Source organism: Cryptomeria japonica, chromosome 5 (genome assembly GCF_030272615.1).
Source record: "Cryptomeria japonica chromosome 5, Sugi_1.0, whole genome shotgun sequence".
NCBI classification, from domain to species: Eukaryota; Viridiplantae; Streptophyta; class Pinopsida; order Cupressales; family Cupressaceae; genus Cryptomeria; species Cryptomeria japonica.
Genome location: NC_081409.1, coordinates 401,699,753 through 401,722,092, shown reverse-complemented (window position 1 = coordinate 401,722,092; position 22,340 = coordinate 401,699,753). Strand labels below are relative to the sequence as shown.

The following is a 22,340-nucleotide window of genomic DNA, read 5'->3' as shown; positions in this document are numbered from 1 at the left end:
TCTAATATTAATTAAATATTTATTATTTAATTAATTATGATTAATTCCCCAATTTAAATAATCTTTATTATTTAAATAAACTAATTATCCTATTTCTTATTCTTTCATCATTTAATCATTTCAATCATTTTCTAAATATTAATTAAATATTTATTATTTAATTAATTATGGTTAATTCCCCAATTTAAATAATCTTTATTATTTAAATAAATTACTAATTATTCAATTTCTATCTCCAATCATCTAATCATTCAACCCTCTTCTAAATATTAATTAAATATTTATTATTTAATTAATTGTGATTTAATTCCTTTAATTTAAATAATCTTTATTATATAATTAATTCCATTTCTAAATAATTAAATAGTTTCTTTAAATTATTTAATTAGCTAATTAATTCTTCCAATTCCAAATCCCCAAATTCTAATTTCATTTAATTTCATATTCTTCTAATTTCTTCCAAATTCATCACATGTGCATGATTTCAAAAATCAAATTGAAAATCAAAGTCAAGTTCTAAATATATTCAAAGGCTAAATTGAATTAATAAATTCAATTATTTGAATAATATCTCATGCAAAGATTAAATTAATAATTTAAATCTAAATGCAAGCACATGCTAAATTAATTAATTCAATAAATTAATTAATTAAATCATTTATCTCTTCAACTTCTATTTCCATCCTTCAGTTAGCTTTTTCTAAATTTAGCTCTCTATGTCATCCTCTTTATTTCCTCCAATCATTCTTTTTCTTCCTTCATAGGTTATGGCTGCATCAAATGGTACGAGAGTTGGTTGTGAAGCTTGAGGCATTCCTTTGGGTGAATAGATCATCGATTTGAGGCAGGCTGTAAGTGTGTTCAATAGATCACCGATGGAGAGAAAATTGAAACCTTGTAGTCAGATCATCGAGTTGAGGTAGTTGCACTCAAGCAAAGGGAGGAGATGTCGCTGAGAAGGATGAACCCTAGAAGGGTAGAGTAGATGATGGAGGATTTGAAGAATGAGATGAGGAATGAGATCCAAAATGTGCTAGCTAGTTTGCAGAGGAAACCAGAATTAGAGAATGAGTATGAAGATGCAAGAGAAGAGATAGAGGATGAAGAAGTTGAAGGATCAACATATGAGGGAGAAAAAAGATCTCTTAGAGCAGTGGCACAAGTAAGAAAAATTCATAAAGTTGAGGTTTCTAACTTTTTCAGGTACATTGAATCTGGAAGACCTGATAGATTGGATCAAAGAATTAGAGGACTACTTCGAGTTTGAAGATGTTAAAGACCCACAGAGACTCTGATTAGCACAAACTAAGTTGAAAGGGCATGCTCCTTTATGGTGGAAAGAGTTCCAAAGAGATAGAGTGGGGAATGGTGAGATGAAAATCACTTGGTGGAGGTAGATGGTTGCAAGATTAAAGGCTAAATTCATTCCGAGAGACTATGAGTTGGAGGAGTTCAAAAAGTTGCAAAACCTGAAGCAAAAGGACATGAGTGTGAAAGAGTATACTAAAGAATTCTACAAGATGATGATTAGATTCGGACATCGAGAGATGAATAGGGAGAAGCTGGATAGATACATAAATGGACTCTGATTTAACATCTAGGATGAGATGAGTATGCTGAAGATTTCTATAGTTGAGGAGGTTTATCAATATGCGTTGAAGGAGAAGATAAATTGAAGAGAAGACAACAGAATAACCCTAAGGGAAGAGAAAAATATGTAGCAGATAGAGGGTAGATGAGTGGTAGTATGGAGAAGCAGACTTCTGAAGAATCAAAATCTAAATGGAGTAAAGAACTAGAGTAGAAGAAAAAAAGAAAAGTAAGTGGCAATAGCAACAGGGAATTCTTGGGTAGATGTTTCAAGTGTGGGGAAACCAGACATAGAGCTTATGTGTGTCCTCGGGATAACAAAGGAAAGACAAGGAGTTTCTTAGCATGTGAAGACCAGGAAACCGGAGCTGCAAATGTGAGTAGGATAGCACCGACTCAGGGAGAATCCCCTATGTTTAGAAGAGTCTTGATGGAGCAGAGCAAAGAAGAAACCAAACCTACTCAAAGGGAGAATCTTTTCTGGACTGTTTGCAAATCAAGTGGTAAGTGTTGTAAGGTTATTATAGATAGTGGTATTACTGAACATTTGGTATTAGAGGAGATGGTAGAGACGCTTGGATTGAAGAGGCTTGAGCATCCTTGTCCTTACTAGGTGAGTTAGTTGCAAGATGATCATGTGATAGAGGTGAGAGAGAAGTGCTAGGTGAATTTTAATATTGGGCCTTACAAAGATGAAGTCTTGTGTGATGTTGTGCCTATAAGTGCTTGTCATGTTTTGCTCGGTAGACCTTGGCAGTATGATAAAGGAGCTATCTATGATTATAGAAGAACCCTGATCATAATTGAGAAGGAAGGACATAAGTTCACTTTGGCTTCTTTGACAAAGAAAGAGAAGGAAGTGAAGAATTTGAGTCTTGTGAAGAGTTACAGTGTTGAGAAGCAAGATGCAGAGGTTATACCGGATGATGGTACGGATATTAAGAAGGATCTTGTTGATGGATCTATTAGTAAGATGGTACCAGATGGCAGTAAGGTTAGAGTTATGATGACATATAAGAAGAGTTCCAGTGGAAGAAATAAATTAGATTTGCAGAAGAGAGTGGTAATAAGAGACAATGTGCAGATACGAAGCAAGGAAAAAAAGGAGAAGTGGAAAAGAAGTTAGAGAATTCAACTAAGCTACTAGAAGAAGTAAGGAGGAAGAAATTTGCAGACAAAGAGGACATTTGGATCATAAGTGAGCATGGGATCTATATTTTGAATCATTTTCAATGTTCATGAGTTGCCTCTCATGGAACATATTTTTATACTTGGGGTGTCTGATGCAAGAGCATCCCCGGTAGATGAGCAATCTTGCATCAACCAAAAATATTTATTTTAGTTTTGTTCTTGTTCAGTTCAATGGTGTAGTTTTTGTGTTTCTTTTAGCATTTTTCGGTAGTTGTTTTTTTTTCACTGTGGATTCTTGGCTTTCAGACGTATTCTTATTCCTTATTCTAGATTTTTAGTTCATTTGGATTCTTTCCTGACAATTTATCGCTTTCGGATTGTCTATTTCTTGGTTCCTGAAGCAGTTTTGAGTTTAACGGCTGGTTGAAGATTTCTTCTCTTGCAGAGCGATTTCTTGGGTTGCGGATCCAATTGGCGCCGTGCTCGGTGTTCCTCGGTCCTTGGCTAACCTTCCTTGGTGGTCCACACTTTGTTATTGTCTTCAGCAGAGGAGATCTTCACACTTTGGGTCCGACCTATTTTACACATTTTATTTTCTAGTCTTGGAGAATGCGATCATTTGTGGCCAACCCGAATGCGTTCCGGATGCTATATATATTGTTGTAGTCGATCCTTTGGGAGTATAGGAAGTGGTATGATGATTTAGAATCATGATCTATGATTTGGATACCTCTTCGAGGTCCAGATAGATTGTAATTTGGAATGTATGTTGAACTAGGCCTATAAGCCTGTATGTTTATTGGATGTTGTTGGATAGTTTATGATGAATCTATGATACTGCTGATGTCTAATTGTGCATTTTCTACCTTATGTGTTGTTGCTTCCATTGTGTTACTCTTGTTGCATTATCCAGATTGTTCTCCTCGAGGACCCTCCAAGTTATGGCTACGTCAAGATAGGTTATTATTGGTCTACTATAGAATGTGGTGCTTATCAATTTTCAAGAAATGTCATCAATCAATGCATGAACTTCAATCGGTTACAACTCCATGGCCCTACTCTTAGTGGGGACTTGACCTTGTAGGAAAGATCCATCCCTCTTCCTCCAACAAACACACGTTCATCATTACCAACACCGTGTATATTACAAAGTGGATTGAATCCATTCTTGTTATTGACATTATTAGAAAACTGATTGCCAAATTTATCCTCGACTACATCATTCGTTGATATAGTGTCATTTCATCCATTGTCACAGATAATCGCCACCCTTTCAAAAATCAAGATGTCAACGAGATTTAACACAAAATCCATATCCAACATCATTTCTCCACTGCCTATTACCCTCAAAGTAATGATCAAGCTAAGGAATTTAATAAAGCTATCCTCAAAATCCTCAAAAATACTCTCAATGATGTTGGCCATGGTTGGCATCTCCAACTTAATCCTACATTATGGGCCTATTGAACTAGCGTTCACACTCTCATAGGTGCTAATGCATATTCCCTTGTCTATTTATTTGAAACTATCCTATCTATAAAGGTTGAGTTACCATCCTTGAGGGTCTCCTTGTATTGTTTCATTGATGATGAAGGATAAAGAGTTTCTAGATCGTATGAGCTAGAGTTGCTTGATGAGATACATTAGATTGCATTAAACCATCTTCAAGCTTATCAAAATTGTCTTTGTCACAACTATAATAAGAGAGTTTGAGTTTGCAAGTTTGAGATTGAAGACCTAGTACTTAGAGAATGTCCTAAAAATAAAAAATAAAGGGAAAATCCAAGAAAGTTTGAATACAATTCATTAGGTCCTTGCATCATTACAACAACCTACGGATTTGGTGCATACCAACTTGCTATACCTAAAGGTGAACCACTTGAAGAGCCACTCAACAACATACATATCAAAAGGTTCTACACTTTATCATTGGAATATCCCATTCAAAAAAAATTAAAAAAATTAAAAAATCAGGAAAATACAAAAAATAAAACATCATCACCTTGATGAAAACCTGGCAAATGGGCATCTTGTGTGACATCATTTTTTTTTTTTGAAAAAAGTAAAGAGAAATAATTCTTCTTGTTGTGAAAATCTCTTCAAAGGCACCTTAGGCAAGTACCATGGTGTAAACTTGGCAAACATGCGCCATTTGTAGTGAGTCAAGCTTCTCCATCTATCATAATTCTATCCAATCTTCCATATTAAATTGTCCATTCTCTTCCACAATAATTTTCCATCCCATCTATAATAAACGTTTTCCACACTTATCATGGATTGATGATTGTCGATGTTTAGCGTCATCCCATCATATCCTTTCAAAGTGAAGTCAAATTTTCTAACATCGTGGCATCAACAAGCTTTGTTCCCGATTCGGGACACCTCTGTGACCTAGTATTGTGGACAAGATCTTTGAGAGTCACACCCGATGAGATGTTTCATTATTTTTGGTCACACAATTTTGTATCACAATCCATCATAACTATTCATCTACCACAATAAATCTACACTTGCACCATCCTTATCACCATTGCCACAATTCATAATAAATTGTCTCTTTGCTACTACAATGAGAGTCTAGGCCAAAACAAGCATTACATTATACCATAGATTAATCACATGTGAACTATCAAACTATCATACGACCTAAAGTGATCAATCACCTAATCAAATTTATCTATCTTGCTCATACTGTCATGCCTTTACAAATATATCAATCCTAGAACAAACATCTTATCGACCAACATTCTATCAATCAACCAACATCCTATCCAAACATCAATCTATCTAGACATAATCCTTATCATACTATCAATAAACACTCATCTTTGGCAAGATGATCTAAATGGTTATTGACTTGTTTGGTAAGTAAGTATTTTCTTTTGCTTGATTTTTCTTATGTCATGCTCTTATGCTACTGGATGATTTTCATATATGATTAGAGGAGCGTGGGTGGGCCATTGGCATTGTTTTTGTATGGTGTGTTTGTGGGATGTTCTCATGAAGTTTTGGGGCAAGTGTGTTCTTGGTGTCTACGTTGGTACATTCAATTACCATTTTATTACATCCTATGCAAATTAAAGGTCATCTAACACTTTTTTGCACATGAATCATCATGCTTTATGACTATCACACATACCTCGATCGAGGACACCCATGTTTTAGAATGGATGAGATAATTCCTTGCCTACAATTTGTCTGTCTATGCAAAGTGATACCAACTTCACCATGGTCTTATGATACCTTGGTATATATCTATCTATTTGCAAAAAATCAAAATGCTCTATGATGATAAAAAGCATTTTAATAAGAAATCCCAAATCCATATCTATCCACATCCTTCTTATCTATCCATTCTATCCCTTTTCTTCTATAAATTTTTCTCATCTCCTCGATCTATCCATTCTATCTCTTTTTTTTTTATCAATTATTCGCATCCACTTGATCCATCCTAGCTCATAATCAAACTTATCTTCTTCTCTTCTTACTAACTTTTCTTCTACCCAATATCTTTATTATTTCAAGAAATAAACCTCATTTAAAAATTTTTGCTCAATTTCTTGAGGGGGCATCTAACCTCCTAACCTTGGTTCTTTCTCTAGGGCACATTGGGGCATGTACCTCTGAAATTCTCTCTTTTTCTTTGAAACAACACTCAAATTGCATCGTCTCAAAGAGGGGCAAAATATAGACATAAAAAATTAACCCATCCTCTATTCAATATTTTCTCATCATTTATCTTCATGATTAATTAAATAATTTTTAATTATCTAATTAATTCATCTCTTTATTCATCTTAAATAATTCTTGCAATTATTTAATTATCTAACATTCCTCTATGATCAAATAAATTATTTAATTTACTCAAATTTTTAGCCTTCTTGTTCCCTCAAATAAATAACTCAAATTATTATTTTATTTATCTCGCTCATGAAATTAAATAATTCTATTCATTTAGCTTCATTTTTTCTCACCAACTGCTTGTCTCTTGATTCCTTCGTTCACTCATCCACGACTTTCTCGTACGCAATCTTGATCATTGATCATGTTTTAGAAGGATTCAAACTTAGCCATCGATCTTCCCTCTTAGTATATAAAATTGAATTGATTCCCTCCATTTTCTTTTAACCACTATTGCTTGAGATTTGCTTTTACCGAATCTACTCGTGCCTTAAAATTTTGAGAGCAATATTGACAATTTTTGAAGCAAACTTGAGGACTATGGAGATCTTAGGATGGGTGCTTGATTTATCTTTCTTATTTTGAAGTTTATTTTGTTTATGCACTCATTATATCATGTTCTTCATAGGGCATCTAACGATTTCACATAGATCGGGGAATCTAGTGATTGTCCTTTGATGATCTATGCCAACTGGAATTTTGGTTACACAACCTTATATGCACCAAATTAAAGAATACTAAAGTTAATGGAGCCCCAATCAATCATGGAGACATGCATTATAAGTACATAGCACAATATTACCAATACATATTAACAATCATGTATGTAGTTTTGGTGTGGAAGAAGGTATGAAATTACAAAGTGAATAAAATGTATAAGAAATCTTTTCATGACCCAATTTAGCTTGTTGACAATATTGGAGGTGTTTATGAAAGAATTTTATTGTGTGTTTTAGCATTAGAAATAGATTTAATAGATCGTTGTAGGGTGGATTATACTACACCTATGGCATGAATCCACGTCTTACCCAAAAGGAGGTTGTTACACAGGTTACTTGGAATGACATGCGTTATTACCTTACAAAGTTTTGTGGTTTTTTATGATCTTTCTATAGAAAAATGAATTCAATGTCTTAAACTCTAAACCCAACTGTTTTTTGCAGATGTGTCTATTCAGGCTCCAAAACCTTAAATTTGTACAGTGTGTTGTTGACAACTTAAAAACGTGATGGTTCTTTTCAAAATCAACGGTATATAACGATCAATAACCTGCGTGTTATTGACTCCGTACTACAGTTTTAGAACCATAATAGCTGCAACCATTCTTTGTTGGCTCAATGTTGCATTTCTTCGTTGACCTATGATACCCCATGACCGGTCACTTAAGTTACAACCTAAGTGACTTACTTTGTTAACATGATCAAACCCTCGACGTAATGTTCCTTGTGTATTTCTTGTTGCATAGCCTTTGTTTGCTTAGGCTTAACTCGTGGTCATCTTCATCATGATCAACGATCTTTAGTGTGTCGCATTTTCATGTATTTCCTAATCTCAAACATGTGCAGTGCACAGAAGATCAAAGTGCCCGTTAGTCAGTGTCTCATGTGTGTAGCTTCATCTTGATCGATGGTCTAAAATCATTTTGCGGTTTTGTGAGATCAAAAATCAAGGAGAGTTGCATCTTGTGAAAGCACAAGATTCCTCAAATGTTCTATTTTCTCCTGGTGATTAAAAGTGACATATATTCACCAAGATCTATGATCATTATTCATTTCATGTTTTCACGAGATCAAATGTTGGGGAAAGTTGCATCTCATGAAAGCGTGAAGAGGTACAGTGTTCAAGGTAAATTCTCCTCAACTTAATCTAGATCAATGGTTCTCATTCATTTTACATTTTTTCAAGATCAAAAATCTTGTAGACTTACTTCCTACAAAATTGTGAAGAGAGGACCCCACCTTTGAAGCTCGTCCAGGTTGGAATCTATGTGGCTATGTCAGTAGTTGGTGTTTGGTTTCATGGTTTCGTAGATTGCATGGTGGGACCAAATTATGTAAAGGCAAAATTGTGAAACATTCAAATTTAAAATTATTAACGACTAGTCGTGCTAACCCACCTAACTTGTACGAACATTAATGACAACCCTGTGAGGCATCACAAACAATTTTCAATGCTTTTTTTACATCAATTGTGAAAAGTTGTCATTCTCGAGCTCCTGAAGTGCTGGTTAAATTCATGTTCAAGAATTGAAGTTGTAGAGCTGAATTCCATCTATAAATCAAGGTTTATGAAGTGAAAAAATGTGTTAGTCAAGTGTTACATTCTGGTGCCCAAATTTAATTTCAAAGTGCACTTCCAATTTTTCAAAAGCATTAAATTAAAAGCTAGAAGGTTTTAATTCAATAGAATTATTGTTATTTGAAATCTCACTGTGAATTTCCTTAAAACCTTAAGAACCTTAGGTCTCCAAACTCTAGTTTCTAAAATGGTTGGATCTTCTAAGAATGTTAAAATAAAATTATATAATGACCTAATAGCCCAATTGCCAAGCTCTTCAAAACCAAGTAAAAAGACTGGGGGGTTTGAGATGTTTCAGAATTTCTTTGTAGATGATTGTGATGCTTGCGAAGACCCAATTATCTCTCCAAATCATTTTCAATTATTTAGAAGGGCTATAAAAAAGCCAAATCTAATGTCCTTGTTTGCAATATATGAAGGTATAACGTAGGGGGATTGGTGTTTCCAAATATGTTTGTCAAAGTGGAACTGATAAGAGCTATAGCAAGGGCACATGACCCTAAGAAGAAGGCCTTGTTAAACACAAATGGAAGAATATTAATGACCATCAACAAGGACATGTTTTGCCATATTTTCAGATTGAATAAGAATGCAGTGTTCCCAATTGATTTGGGCAATTGAAAACTGAATTTAGCAGATTGCTAAGAATGTATAGAATAAAGCTTTCGACCTTCAGGCCACATCATTTGTACAAGGCAAAGAAACAACTTATTATAGATATGCAAGCTCCATATCATTGTGATTTGTTTGAGATCTTTTTCATGGATACATACTATGCCCTTTGTCATATTTTTGGCCTTGATTATGAGATAAGAAATCCCAACTATCCTGAACTCTTGATTGACATTCAATCAAGAGTTCATGATAGGCCATTTGATTATGCTAAGCTTATTGCAAAGAGGCTTCACAAATCCCTAATGGGTGTGAAGAGTGAGCCTCGTAGGGTTAATTTTAGATATTATTCATTTTTTGATGCATATGATTCTTTATACCAGTTTGAAGATGTGGGGAGATCCCATAAAGGTCAGACCCACAGAGGATGAAGCAGATCTACCAGTTCAGGAATGGACATGCATATGGGACACACAACACCCTGCAACAAATTATGTGTTTTTTAAAGAGTATTTTGTAAAGAAAGTATTGTTTCAGTTGGGAGAACAAGTTAATTGCAGGCTCTCTGAGCATGTTAGAAATTTGTTGAGACCCAAAGATTTACCCTTAATTGGGGTTACTAATTTTTCTTCAAAGACGTCACAATAATCAGGGTTTATAGGTCACCAGTTTGCTCCACATGCTGTCTAAATTTGTCCCAAATAGAATTTGCATTTTTTAGAGATCATCTAGCAAATGAATGAGTCAGATAAGGCACATCTGAGATTACCAAAGAAGGGATCATTCATGCCTGCCACTTTGTATTTTTTTAGTTTTCATATATATTCTAGGGAAGCGCTTGAGCTTACCATTAACTATTTGAACCTATATGGAATGGACTTGGGGAAACCAAGGCCATTTGATCCATAAGGCTTTATTCAGGGGATCAGAGCTACATTTAAAATGTTTGTTTTTATGCATGAATTCAATGAAAAGAAGAAATGATAAAAAATTGTGCAAATTATGCAGAAATGCAAAAAGTTAGAGAGAATTGGCATAAGATCAGATTTGCAGAAGCAAACAAAAAGTGGAAGAACCCTAACTATAAAGGAACATGGGAGGACATTAAAGACCCCATTCTTAAAATGAGAATGATATATAGTGGGTATAAGTACGACTTGGATAAAATTAAATTGCCAAGGTTAGTCCCAAGTACTCCTACTGCACCCCTTGCTACACAAGATGCCTCTACATTTGTTCCATAATCTTCTTCAACACCTTCATCATCATCCCAAACATCAACACTTGCAACCCCCATCATTCTAGAGAGCCCAGGGGCAGTAACATCACTCCATATATAATCTCTTGGAAGGGACCTTGCAGTAGAATTTATCGATAGTGGTTTTGAGCCTATCGCAAGTGGCCAACAAGAAGAGAAAAGTGAATTTGACACTCAGAAGAATGTTACAGAGAAGCCTCCCCCCTTGATAGACTTTTGGTCACATTCAAAGAATGGTGAGATGTTGTTGATGATATTAGGGAGTTGGCTTGTAATCAATTTATGGATGATGATGGTTTCGTCAAGCCAAAGGAGTTCAGACAATTTCCGTTTAAGGTAATTGGTGAACAATGTTAGAAGGAAATGGATATTTAGGAGGTCATTATGGATAATAACAAACAAATCTCTGAAGAAACTACAAGGAGAGTAAAGGAGAAGTTGGCAGAAATGACCCTTGAAGAAGAGAGGAAAATTGTTAAGGATAATAGCATTCTATGGCTAGAGGGTTGGGATATTTCATCAGCCATTGCATTTGATTTGTTGAGGAGATAAAAAGGGATTGACACCACTGCAAATGTGGAAAATGTCAAGGGTTTATTTGTTGGCTATGGTTTTGATGAGAAACATTATGTGTTGGCCATTTGATCAATTTTTCTAGCAACCAATAAGCCTACAATAGCTAAGGAGAAAAATTAATTGTGTGGGCATTTGGTTGTTAGAAGGTTCTTACATACAATTGTTGTTTAGCCTACACAATTGACATCTCATAGTGCAATGTTTACCAAAAAAAAAAAGAGGCTAAAAGGTAAGAAGCGAGCTTGGTTAAGTTAACAAAAGAAAACAAAATGCTTAGAGAGTAATAAACGACCAGAACATCATTGCTCCCTTCTCTGTAGCCAAAGATTTTATCAAATAAATTGTTGAATTGAGGCAAGAACTATAGGTCACAAAAGTAAAGATCGGACAATTAGAAAGGGAGTTGGAACAAGACAGGAAAAAGGAAGAAGAGTTGACAACTGATTTAATCAGTTAAGTTTTAGGAAACAAATTGGAGTCACTTCTTAAACATGTTGATAAGGCACGAGGAAGCTATAATTCACTTAGATAAGTATATAAAAATTCATTTGCATTGCCTAGATAAGTATATAAAAATTCATTTGTGTTATCTAGAAAAGTATTTGGGGAAAAGAATTGATCTTTTGAATGTTTTGTTTGAAAATGTAGAGATGAGACAAGAGACATAATTGACTTTTACGGATCTTCATATTAGATATAAACATGTATTTTATTTGCTTGGGTCTCATAAAATATATACAAAAAATGATTAAAAAATAGTTGACCACATTTAAAGGTATTTCAATTTTTCAAATGCGTCACTCTTAAGGAGAATGGTTAGCTTAAGGATATGCTAGAATGAAGAACATATTTCAAGAATATCCTAGCCTCTATGTTTGTTGATATTAATGCTGAGGAGAAACAACAATTGAAAAAAGAACTTATTTGGATGATCTCTCAAAGCTTGAATTTGGAATGATTCAAATAATAGTAGATGTCAACACACTCTTGAGAGATGGATATAATAGGCATATAGTCCCTATTAACCGCATCCAAATGGATGACATTTTTTGCCTTATAGAATGAAGAAGAATGCAAGTTTGAGTTGCATGTTAACTCAACCATTACATTGGGCTCCACATTGCCACCTCAATTGTCCATTGGTATTGTTTGAAGTTTTGGTGAAATGAAACAAATACAAATTTGATTTAAATTTCAATTTGTCATCTAATGTACTACTTTTTCCATCTCATCTATCATGGGCTCCCCAATTTTTATAAATGAAATAAAAGTGAAGATGCATTTGATCTACATTTCAATTGGTCTTCAGATGAAAATCTCATGCCTCTTCATCATCTTGCAATCACATGCTCTACTCATGTGATTACATCACTTTTACATCAGCTCAAGTCAGTTTTGAAGGTGGAGCATCTTCCTTGAATTTTGAGCCTTTCTCTAATGATTTCTATAGCTAAAATATTTTATTTGTTGGAATTTTTTTATTTTGTTTCTGTCTCTCAAAGATTCCTTTGGCATATCCACTTGTTTGTCAAATGAGTGTCTAACATATGTACATGGCCCGAAGCTTGTTGCTCCCTTGTTCTTATAAAACGGAAATCAAGGCCATTTTGAAAGATTTGATGTTTGAGTTTTAGGAGGTCTAGTCTAATTTTGTAAAGTGTCTTTTCAAAGATATACAAGAATTATTATGTTATCAAAGCATACTGTTGTACATCAAATTTTGATTGGAATGAGCAATATGAATATATGAACTCTGATTCGATTGCTTCCTTATATTGTATTAAGATGCTCATGAAATTAATAAAAAAATTTGGTCGATTTCATTTATGTATCAAGGATATGGCATATCTCTTGTTTTTTGCATACTCTCAAGGAATATGTTAAACAACTTTGGACAAGATTTAAAGGTTTGAGTATATAGTATTGTGGATTTATAAGTAAAACTTGAATAAAAAATCAATTGAAAATATTAATGTTGATCTTATCTCATCATGTAAATAAGCATTTCACACCTCATCATCATACAATGAATTTCAAGTGCTCAAAGGTAAAACATCATGGTGCATACGAGAATCACTATTACTACTCATAAGAAAAATGGATTAGATGGAGCTCATAACGAAGTGAGATAAGAGCATCTAAGAGGGAAGGAAAAACAATAGCTAACTCTATAGAGGGAAAATTACATGTATAAGGAAACATCCCCTCCATAGAAAAGACATTTCCATCCATTTGATAGAAAAAAAAAGAGCATATTGATATATATCAAAGTAAGTGAGACATGTAAGGTAAAGGTTTATGAGAATCTATGCTAAATGATAAAGCAAATAAGAGTGAGTGGGTAGGGATCAAAGATATATCACATAATAAAGGCCCAAACCCTAATCAATGAAATGCTAATAAAAGGGTGGATCAAAACCCTAATAGATAAAAAATAATGATATAATATTAGAAATATAAACTCGAAACTAGAGATGTAAAGGAGGTAAAAAACCTTTGGCTAAAAGCTAGAGGGCTTCAAATGTTAGGTTCACTAAAAATACAAAGATATAAAGTGATGTTTATGTTAAAAAACTAAAATTACATTTATTGATATTGAAAAGCAATACAATCCAATCAATCTAATTTAAAGTTGTGATAGATGATATGATAGAGTTTAGAAACCTAAAAGTTATAATGACTGACAATAATTTTTTATTTCAAATAGTTGATAGACAATTGTCCATTGTTTTGATCATAACTTTTTAACTATAGCTCAAAATCACTTAATCTTGAATTTCTTGGAAGCAAAATGACAAAATTTGAATTTGACATTGCCAAAATTTAGCTAGATCAAATTTGTGGTGATCAATTTGAACTTTCTCTCCACATTTTTGAACTTCTTCATTGGAAATGAACTTTGATTGAGGAAATGAAATTTGATTGTGAAAATGAACTTGTGACCGAATTACCTTCTATACTTGCAAGCAAAGATTAATCTTGTGCTTAGACTTCCAATAAATGATTAGTAGCGTTAAAAAATACCTTTGGAAGATTGCTTACTAGATTGTGACAAGCCCCAAGATTTGATTCAACAATTTTTAATAGAAGGAAAACAACACATGCATCACACTATCCTAATCAAGGTCACTCGAAATTGAAAGCAAGAAATAAATACCTACTGTGAATTTGTCATTTTGAAATTTGTTAACAAAGAGGTGATATGATTAGAACATTCAAATGTAGGTTGGCACTATGGCAGGGTCAATGATGACTTTTAGAGTGATTCAAGTAGTTGTGGATCCCTTTGTGAATTTTGTTGATAAATAGATGATGAATTCTATATCCAAATGTGGATCAAATCTACACACAATTTAGAAAGAATCATTTTGGGTTCAAACGTAAATTTAGAAAATAAACACGTGAATCAAATCTTCAAAAACAGAAATGAACTAATCAAATCCCTTAATATGGATTTATTTGAAAAAGAAAAACTAATATAAAATTTTAAAAAATAATAAATAATAAAAATAAATTTTTAAAAATTCTTTTTAAAACAAAATCTACATTTACTCAAAATCATATACTGACTATGCACTTTCAACCATTACAATCCTCTTGGACAACTCTGAGAATATATTCTACACTCCAAATCAAACACGACCTGCCCATGCCATCCATACTCTCAGGATTATGAAATGAAACTTAATAATGGGCAGATGATGTGTTTTAATGGATGGATTATGTATGCCAAGCAATTGTAACATAATGAAGGACTATTAGAGGTATATGGCCAATTGGCATCTGGGTTGATTTTTATATGTCTCCACAGAAAGAAAGAACAGCCTATAACACACATTTGAGAAACCAGAATCAGAAATAGACCATGATAATATTTTACTTTGTTTGATGATGAATGACAATACAATGCCGTCCCTGGCCAATCTCAATCTCAATCTGAGCCTGAGGACGCTAGACATTCTGCTTGCTCCAAACACACGCAGCCCTCCCGCAGAATCCTTTATATATTGTCATCTATTGCACACCTGTATTGCTAAGAATTCACTTTCAGAGGCTAAGGAGATCCACTCTAACATCAATGATAACGATAGGGGATTTACATTTGCCACACATACGTTCCTGCAAAATACTCTTCTCAATATGTACGACAAGTGCGGAAGTTTGCTGGATGCTCGGAGCATTTTCAACCAAATGACTGAAACAGACGTATGCTCGTGGAATTTGATAATTGCAGCTTACCGAAGGCACAAATTTCCGCAACAGGCATTCACACCGTTTTACCAAATGCAACGTACAGGTGTCCAACCTAATCAGTTCACCTTCTCTACTATTCTCCCATTATGTGCCAGCGTGTCATCTATAAAACATGGTTTGCAGGTTCATGGAAAAACCGTAAGATGTGGGTTTCAGTCAGAAATTATTGTGATGATTCTCTGATAGACATGCATGCAAAATGTGGAAACATGCAGAAAGCACGGGAATCGTTTGACAAAATGTCTCAGAGAAACGTGGTTTCATGGAATACAATGATTGCAGGATATTCCCAAAATGATATTTTGGACGAAGCTTTAAGGCTTCTCAAAGAAATTCCCCAACAAAATGTTATCTCATGAACTGCAATTATTGCTGGATGTGCACAAGATGGACTTGTGGAAAATGCATTGGAGATTTTTAATCAGATGGAATTGGCAGGTGTAAAGCCAAATTCATCAACTTTTGTCATCATCCTCCCAGCGTATGCCAAATATGGAGCGTTGAAACGAGGTATGGAAAGCCATAAAAAAATAATAGAATCTGGATTTTTGTCCGATCACAAAGTTGTTACTGCTCTTATAGACATGTATGCAAAATGTGGAAGCATACAGAAGGCACACTTTTCATTGAAATGCCTCAACGAAATGTGGTCTCATGGACTGCAATCATTGCTGGATACGCACAAAATGGGCTCGATGTAGAATCTTTGGAGACTTTTAAGCAAATGCAATTTGCCGGTATAAAGCCAAACTCATCAACCTTTGCCAGCATCCTCCCAGCTTGTGCTAAACTTGGAGCTTTGGAACACGGTATGGAAATCCATCAAAAAGTAATCGAAATGGGATTTTTGTCAGATGTTATTGTTGTAACTGCTCTAGTGGACATGTATGCAAAATGTGGTCTTTAGCATTGCGAAGACTGCAGGATATGCGCAAAATAGCCTTCTTGACAAGGCTTTAAAGCTTTTCAAAGAAATGGCACAACAAAATGTGGTCTCCTGAACTGCAATCATTACTGGATATGCACAAAATGGGCTTGTGAAAAAAGCATTGGAGATTTATAAACAAATGCAGTTGGCAGGTGTAAAGCCAGACTCCTCAACTAATGCAAGTATCCTTCCAACTTGTGCGAAACTGGAAGCCTTATATCAGGGTATGGAGATCCATCAAAAAATAATTGAAAGTGGTATTTTGTCAGATGTAGTTTCAAATGCACTGATAGGCATGTATGCAAATTGTGGAAGCATACAAAAGGCCTGCAATTTGTTTGACAAGATGTCTCAACAAGATGTGGTCTCGTGGAATGCAATTATTACTGGATTTACACAAAATGGACTTACTGATAAAGCCTTGGAGAGTTATAAGAAATTGCAATTGGCAAGTCTAAACCCAGACTCTTCAACGTTTGCCAGCATCCTCCCAGCTTGTGCCAAACTTGGAACCTTGGAACATGGTATGGAGATCCATCAAAAAATAATCAAAAGTGGATTTTTGGCAGATATGGTTGTGAACCCTAATAGGCATGTATGCAAAATGTGGAAGCATACAAAAGGCACGGGAATTGTTTGACAAAATGAATCACCCACGCAAAGTCTCATGGAATGCAATGATCGCTGGATATGCAATGCATGGCTATGGCAAGGATGCCCTTAAACTCTTTGAACTAATGGAGCTTTCTGGATCCAACCCCAACCATGTAAGCTTTGTTAGTGTCTTATTTGCATGCAGTCATGCAGGTTTTATCAATGACGGCTGTAAATACTTCAATTTGATGAGTTGCTCTTATTGCATTATGCCTACAATTGATCATTATGTATGCATGATTGACCTTCTCGGCCGTGCTGGCTATCTTGAGGAAGCCCTTAACTTTATCATCAAAATGCCAATAAAACTTGATGCAGTTGCGTGGAAGTGTTTGCTTGGTGCATGTAGAACACATAAGAATATCGGGCTAGGAGAATTTGTGGCAACACTCCTGTTTGAGTCAGATGCTGAAAATGATGCACCTTATGTACTTCTGTCAAACATTTATGCAGAATTGGGCAGCTGGGGTTCTTTTCAAAAGGTAAGGAATTTAATGAAAGATAGAGGTATAAAAAAGAACCCTGGGTGTAGTTGGATTGAAGTCCATAAAATGGTACATGTTTTTTGTGTGGGAGATAGATCGCACCCACAAACAGAAGAGATCTATGCAAAGCTGGAGAAATTGTCTTGGGAAATGAAGGCTGCAGGTTATAATACAGATACGGGGTATGCATTAAATGATGTGGAGGAGGAGGAAAAGGAATTACTCCTTTGTCACCACAGTGAGAAATTGGCAATTGCATTCGGTTTGTTAAACACATTCCCCGGAACAACTATTAGAATTGTCAAGAACCTTAGAGTTTGTAATGACTGCCACACTGCAACCAAATTTATCTCTAAAGTTGCTGGACGAGAAATCATTGTGAGAGATGCAAACCGTTTCCATCATTTCAAACTTGGACAATGTTCTTGTGGAGATTATTGGTGATGCTAAGTGAAGCAAGTTATAGCCAGGGGTTTGCACTACAATGAAGTGTATGGTGTCAGATAAGCAACTACTTGAAGGAATCAGGTTTTGTTCTTAGTTTTTGATCAAGTGTTGTTTCTGTGTATTACAAAATCTAGATCAGGCTTTTGCCTTGATGAAATGATATTGTATAATATGCATCACTTCTGAAATCTACTGATGGTGATTTACTATTCTATTATAGGTTGTATAGTGCTAAGGGATCATGACATTAAACAGTATTTCAGGAAGTTCATATGAATTAAACCGACAAGCTAGACGAGGAGGCAGAGCAATGAAGAAGTAATGCTAGGATATGGAAAGCTGCTAAGCCACAAGACAATGTGTGAGAAGGACCTATAAGTAGAATCAAGCAAATGTTTGCTTGGGTACGATGAAGAGAGAATCTATTGATCAGTACATCCTCTTACATTTGTCCTTTTATATGGATTTTTTCTCTAGATTTGTATATTTCTCTTTTTCCTTTGTCAGGTATACTGTTTAGGTCTAAATTATATGTAGGAAATCATATATGCAAATAAATATATTTCGTTGAGGTGGATTTTGTATTGTTTATGGGTATCTAATTAGATCGTCTCCTTATTAAGTACTGCTAAATTCTGTTGTTCAAATCTGGTTATTCGAATCCCTCATTTGAGAGATGAGTAGTAACAAGATCACTGGGCTTTCACTTATATCTTTATTGTTTACGTAAGCCTGATTTGTAATATTATACGAATATGGATTTGAAATTTTTAGTTAATTGTGGATTTGGATAAATATTAGTGTTGTTAACCAAATAACCCACAGCTTGGATTTTTTGTTTTTGCACAGAGGCGATTTAGATTGGACAAAGACTTGCAGACTACCTCCATCAGGCAGATCAATTGTTCCTGTAGTTTGTAAGTTTTCACAATAGGCTCCAATCATCCACTCACTTCTTCAAATTTATCATTCATCTTTCTTGTTTGTTTTTCTCCTTCCTTGTTCAGCATGTCTACCTTGTCTGCTCACAGCTGCAGAATTTACTGCTAAATCATTATCAATCTCATCATCATCATATGTGCAATTTGGAAGGGATTATTAGCTGTTAGGCAACATATGTTGATATACCTACCAAAAAAAGTCAACACCATAAAAAACGATTACCTGCTAATCGTGCTTAAAAAAATTCTTCAATCAGTCAGCACTTTTCCCCTACTTAGAAGCAGTGGCACCTACATTCTCAAAGTCTCATATAGATTTCTAGGTAGTTGGCTATAGGTCTAACCTGCCTCATCTAAGAGATCACTAAAACAACTTTTGCCTTTTCTTTTCTCTGAAAGACTTTGAGGCATCTAACTTTCCTTGTTTTTTTTTCAGGCAATTCTACCAGAGGCTAAATCTAGTTGTTTTGGTATAAACAAAATTATCAGCTGTGAAAATCTGAGATAGTAGAGGATTGAGAATACCATAAACTGGCAGTTGACCTTCAAGCATAGAAACAATTTATAATTGATTACTTAGGAAATACAATCATTTCTGATATCAATTTGGGATTCCATTGGGTTTATCTTTTAAGCATAGCAAGTGGACTGTTGGAATGAATCTGTCGGGGTTCAAGAGACCTGGGTTCTTTCCCTGGCCAATAGTCTAGGATTGTGGACATATTAGCATGTAAGTTTAGGGCCACACTTTTCATATGTGTCCCAGTTTAAAACATTTTAGAATTCATTTTAATCCTTTCTAAATAGGGTTAAAATATATGAAACAGCATCATTCTCGCTTAAAATTATTAGTTCCTGCTGGCAGACAGGTTACTTATGCATCCATGAGATGCTATTAGTTTGATACTGTGGACCAATCAAAATCAAAGATTAAACAATTTATATTCATATACTTAATGTCTTGGTTTGCATTTTTTTCACATTATATTGTCTTTTCAAAATATGCAGCTTCAATACATAGTGATTGCAAGATTTTTACTGTAGAAATGTATGTCTATCAGATAATATGCTTGTCAGAGTGAGCTGACAAGACCATTAAAGCCACCCTAACTAATCAATCTCATAAATAATGGATGTTGCCACCCTAACTATTCAATCTCATAAACAATGGATGTTGATTCTTTCTACTTTCAGATTGACTGTTATGTGATGTGTTTTCTTTTCAGAGGTGTAATGGCAGTGGTGTGGTCCAGATATGGATTACAAGCTTTTCAGATCCGCTCACTGTGCCTCCTCCTCAAACTGTGACTTGTACACACCTTAATACAGCTGACACTCTAATATCCATTGTAGCAGGTAGATGTGAAATGATCATGACCGCAATCAAGTTACTTTGATGGCTTCTTTTCAGCCCTTCAAGCTGGAAATTAAAATAATAAATGGTATTTCTCCTCATCTGAATTCTCTTTTTTAAGTGTTTTTCTCCTCTCCTTTCTGAAACTTACATTTGAAATGAATAAATTGCAGACTAGCTGGTTTGGGAGCACCTCTCTGATGCAAGACACATCATCAGTTCCATTCCACCAACTGTTGGTGCTAGGAAAGATCCGGTCAGAACATATCCTGAAGTCTTCTGATGATGTAATTAAATCTAATTTGATTTCTCAGTCCTTGGAGATCAAGATGTCTAATTATTAGCATCATTTTTGGCTTAAAGACAGCCAGTCAGCAACTCAAAACTCTCCCTACCAGAAAAGATGTCAAATATCTTGGAAATTACTAATTAGTATTTTAACTAAGATGGAAACCTTTAACACTCTATTCTATTCTAAAATTGTTGAAATTTGTATGCCTCCCACTTTTTTGTCAATCACACAAGCTATCTGACAGGTAATATTTCAACGTGGATGCATATTACAGCAGGCAATATTTGATGGACAATTGAAATATTTGATGGGAAGGCTACTTGTCATCAACTAGTTAAGTATACTTATCTTTCATCATTAGTGTTTAATCTTGCTACTTCAATAACCAAGGCAAATCTCAGTACTAGCTGTGGAGTTTGGCTAAATCTCACTTATTGTGCTTCTTCAGATAGCTATGTTATGCTAAAGTATTTGTGCTGTTGTAAGGTATTCAGTTCCATACTTCGTTAGTTTTCAAGAAGTCTACTTAAAATCAACTGAAGATCACTAAACCCATATAATGTACATGAAAAAAAACTAAGCTAACCAATGGTAGCCATTTGCATCCACCAAAAACAAACTGATTTCTGTTCTTAAATACTATATTGAATAAAATCATCTAGGAAACCATCAAATTATATGCATATCGTAACATTCTCCCTTTGCATAGCGTCCATCAGATTTGTTAACAGTAACATTCTCCCTTTGCATAGAGTCCATCAGATTTGTTAAAGAATGTCTAAATTTTCTTGAATGGTTTGGGAGGTCCAAGGTAATGTGGTAGATAAGATTGACATGCGTGGGTATAACCTTTTTTTAAAATGTTCATTTTTGTTATCGTGGCTGGATCATGCTTTTGGCTATATGCATGTTGCTTATTGGAAGCTTATAGTTATGTTTGCTGCATAGTACTTTTATGCAGATTCCGTACTTTATTATGGACATGTGAATTTTATGTGCCTTTCTTCTTATTCTAATTTCTAATAGTTCACTACCTTACAGATTATGACTTTCTAAATTCTTAACGATTTTTTTCCATCCCATTTCTGTTTCTATCTCTTATAGGTAAATTGGCATTTGCAAATTTACAATACTCATTTATCGTTGCTTTTGTCATATCTTTTTATCTTTATTGTTGCACCTATTAGACAAGGTATGTCCTGCCCAAAAAGAACACAATTGTAGCGTCCTAAAATTGCGACACTTGCAATTTCGACCGCATTTGGGTCTTCACGATGGCGACGCAACACGCAACCTGAATGGAGACCCCAAAACCTGATTATGACACTAAAAACTGCATTTTCTTGCACCCTGGCCTGAACCTCCTTTGCACCCTGCTGTCCCGGGAGGTGGGACCAGAGCGCCCAGCGGCCTGGTCCCCCAGGACCATGGCGCCCAGCGCCCTGGTCCCTGGGTCCTATTTTGGGCCCGGTCTCTTTTGGACTTCGGGTCTTTATGTTTGCAAATTGGAAAATTATCTTTCCTGGTCGGCCTAAGGTCGGGAAAATCAGTCTATCAGCCCTAATTGACAAGTATATAAACTACATTTTCCTCTTTCATTCGATATGATGGAAAAAGGTGGAAACTATACTCAAGCATTCAAGCATTCAAGCATTCTTTCAAGCAATTGATCATTCTAAGTCTCCATTCAAGGCTAAGTGTTGCATTCAAGACAAGGATTCAACCATTGAAGAGATCACATACTACATGCTACATACAACATACAACAATACAACAAACAACAACATCTATACCTTCGCACATAAGGATACAAACATCCTTACAACAAGGTATTAGTAC

The 22,340-nt window shown here is 34.9% G+C and overlaps 2 protein-coding genes across 6 annotated transcripts; both read left to right on the top strand.

The window, feature by feature from the left end:
* Positions 1–14,746: 14,746 nt before the first annotated feature.
* On the top strand, positions 14,747–20,858 carry LOC131076493 (pentatricopeptide repeat-containing protein At3g26782, mitochondrial-like). Of its 5 annotated transcripts, XM_058013710.2 has the most exons (6): positions 14,747–17,995; positions 18,135–18,346; positions 18,764–18,831; positions 20,082–20,297; positions 20,383–20,496; positions 20,746–20,858. In XM_058013710.2, exon 1 carries the CDS (start codon positions 16,922–16,924, stop codon positions 17,909–17,911), a length of 990 nt encoding a protein of 329 aa, XP_057869693.1. In that variant the 5' UTR covers positions 14,747–16,921; the 3' UTR covers positions 17,912–17,995; positions 18,135–18,346; positions 18,764–18,831; positions 20,082–20,297; positions 20,383–20,496; positions 20,746–20,858. The 5 variants fall into 5 exon arrangements, with proteins under 5 accessions (XP_057869693.1, XP_057869694.1, XP_057869697.1 ...); XM_058013711.2 differs by lacking the exon at positions 20,746–20,858 and having other exon boundaries at positions 18,178–18,346; positions 20,383–20,739; XM_058013714.2 differs by lacking the exon at positions 20,746–20,858 and having other exon boundaries at positions 18,135–18,318; positions 20,209–20,297; positions 20,383–20,739.
* LOC131076456 (pentatricopeptide repeat-containing protein DOT4, chloroplastic) lies at positions 15,053–15,759 on the top strand. Its single transcript, XM_058013641.2, has 2 exons — positions 15,053–15,437; positions 15,524–15,759. The coding sequence occupies exons 1-2, from the start codon at positions 15,053–15,055 to the stop codon at positions 15,757–15,759; spliced, it is 621 nt and encodes a 206-aa protein (XP_057869624.2).
* Positions 20,859–22,340: the final 1,482 nt, after the last annotated feature.

Excerpts from the sequence above, each read along its gene's own strand:
- LOC131076456 (XM_058013641.2), top strand. The coding sequence starts at position 15,053 with ATGCCGTCCCTGGCCAATCTCAATCTCAATCTGAGCCTGAGGACGCTA. Across the intron at positions 15,438-15,523 it reads ACCGTTTTACCAAATGCAAC|GTTCATGGAAAAACCGTAAG; the intron begins GTACAGGTGTCC and ends CATGGTTTGCAG.
- LOC131076493 (XM_058013710.2), top strand. The coding sequence starts at position 16,922 with ATGTATGCAAAATGTGGAAGCATACAAAAGGCACGGGAATTGTTTGAC.